The sequence below is a fragment of the Acanthisitta chloris genome, unplaced genomic scaffold (assembly GCF_000695815.1).
Source record: "Acanthisitta chloris isolate BGI_N310 unplaced genomic scaffold, ASM69581v1 scaffold29134, whole genome shotgun sequence".
Classification (NCBI taxonomy): domain Eukaryota; kingdom Metazoa; phylum Chordata; class Aves; order Passeriformes; family Acanthisittidae; genus Acanthisitta; species Acanthisitta chloris.
The window spans coordinates 32,181-33,542 of record NW_008670358.1 but is presented as its reverse complement, the minus strand read 5'-3'; the positions used below and the strand labels follow the sequence as shown (position 1 = coordinate 33,542).

The window sequence follows — 1,362 nt, the reverse complement described above, 5'->3', positions numbered from 1 at the left end:
TGGCTGCGGGCAGGGCGAGCGGCCCCGTCCCGGGGCTGTCGGGACAGGGGGGTCGGTCGGGCCGAGTAGGGACCCCAGCCCGCACTGCTGCGCAGCGTGTCAGCCTCTCTCCGGGGAGATCTGAGGTGTGGAGGTGTCCGCTGAGACGAGGACTGCTCCGTCTGCAGCCAAGCCTGGAAGCATAGGGGGTTTTGAAGCAGGTTGGGTTAAAGAGGTTGAGACAGAGGGTCTTCTTTGTCTTCAGCTGGGCTGTGGCCCCAGCAGGAGTTAAGACCGGTGATGAGCAAAAACTTCTAGATTGAGCGTGACTCCACTGCAGTACTTCTGCCTCTGGAAACACCTTCCTTGGGAGAAAACGCAGCTCAACCATCAGCCACTTGTAAAAGTTGATATCCATACCCAGTGTCAATGGAGATGTAAAACCCATCACCCATGGGTAAATGTTGATATCCATATCCTCCTTTATGGGAGAAGTAAAAAAATATTTTGGCAAAGACATCAAGTTTTATTTCAGGATAGATGTATCAGGGGCTTATCCTTACATTGTTTGTGTGCCCTACAAACTTTCACCAAGCAAGTTTGCCCGGCGAAGGAAGTTACATGCAACGTGTCTATGAACATAGGATGGAAGCAAAGAACTAATACTGAGTGCACGTGTTTGCTTGTAGCCTGCCTGGAAAAGTTCCCAGAATATGTATTTACTGAATTTATTTATATTATGTATTTATTCATATTCTGCTACATATTTACATTCACCTAAGGACATTTGCCCTGGAACTCCACCTTTCTGAAGGGAACTATTGCATAATGCTTTGAGAACATGAAGGCGTATTCTTCCCAGATGCTGTCTGTGTATCCTGGAAAGATTTAGTCATGAACTGAAGTATTCTAGTTGTTCTTGGGTCTCAGTGGTCTGTCTATGCATCTAAGTATGAGTGCAATTCTTTGCAGGAATAGGGCAAAGAAGTCCCTCAGAGATGGTGTAATTACAGTGAGGTTTGGAATGCTTATGAAATAAATCAGAGCTGTCTGTTTTCTTTTCTCTCTGCAGGCCTTGACCTACCAGGGAGATTTCTCTTTGCAATCTTGACTCTGATGACGCTAATTGCCAATCTGGTGTTTATAGAGGAAGCGGTCTACATCTACAGGAAAATCCCCTCCTCCAAAAGATCAATCATAATTTGGATTAATGCTGCAGCTCCAGTAAGTTATCATGGAAAAGAGATAAAATTGAATGTAGAAAACAGGATTTCCCTGAAAATCCCCATGAACCTGCTTTATCTCTGCCCTTCATACAACCCTCCTCCCTTTCTCTGTAGGTGATCTCTACTACTTCATGCATTGGCATGTGGATTCCTCGCT

The 1,362-nt window shown here is 45.7% G+C and overlaps 1 protein-coding gene across 1 annotated transcript in view; it reads left to right on the top strand.

Moving 5' to 3' along the window:
- Positions 1 to 1,051: 1,051 nt before the first annotated feature.
- Positions 1,052 to 1,362, top strand: part of LOC103801246 (organic solute transporter subunit alpha-like) — a gene marked incomplete at its 5' end in the record, with an annotated part of 8,597 nt that continues 8,286 nt past the window's right edge. The window contains 2 exons of the mRNA XM_009073655.1: positions 1,052 to 1,203; positions 1,320 to 1,359. Coding sequence (XP_009071903.1) covers positions 1,052 to 1,203; positions 1,320 to 1,359 — 192 coding nt within the window. The remainder of the gene's footprint in view (positions 1,204 to 1,319; positions 1,360 to 1,362) is intronic.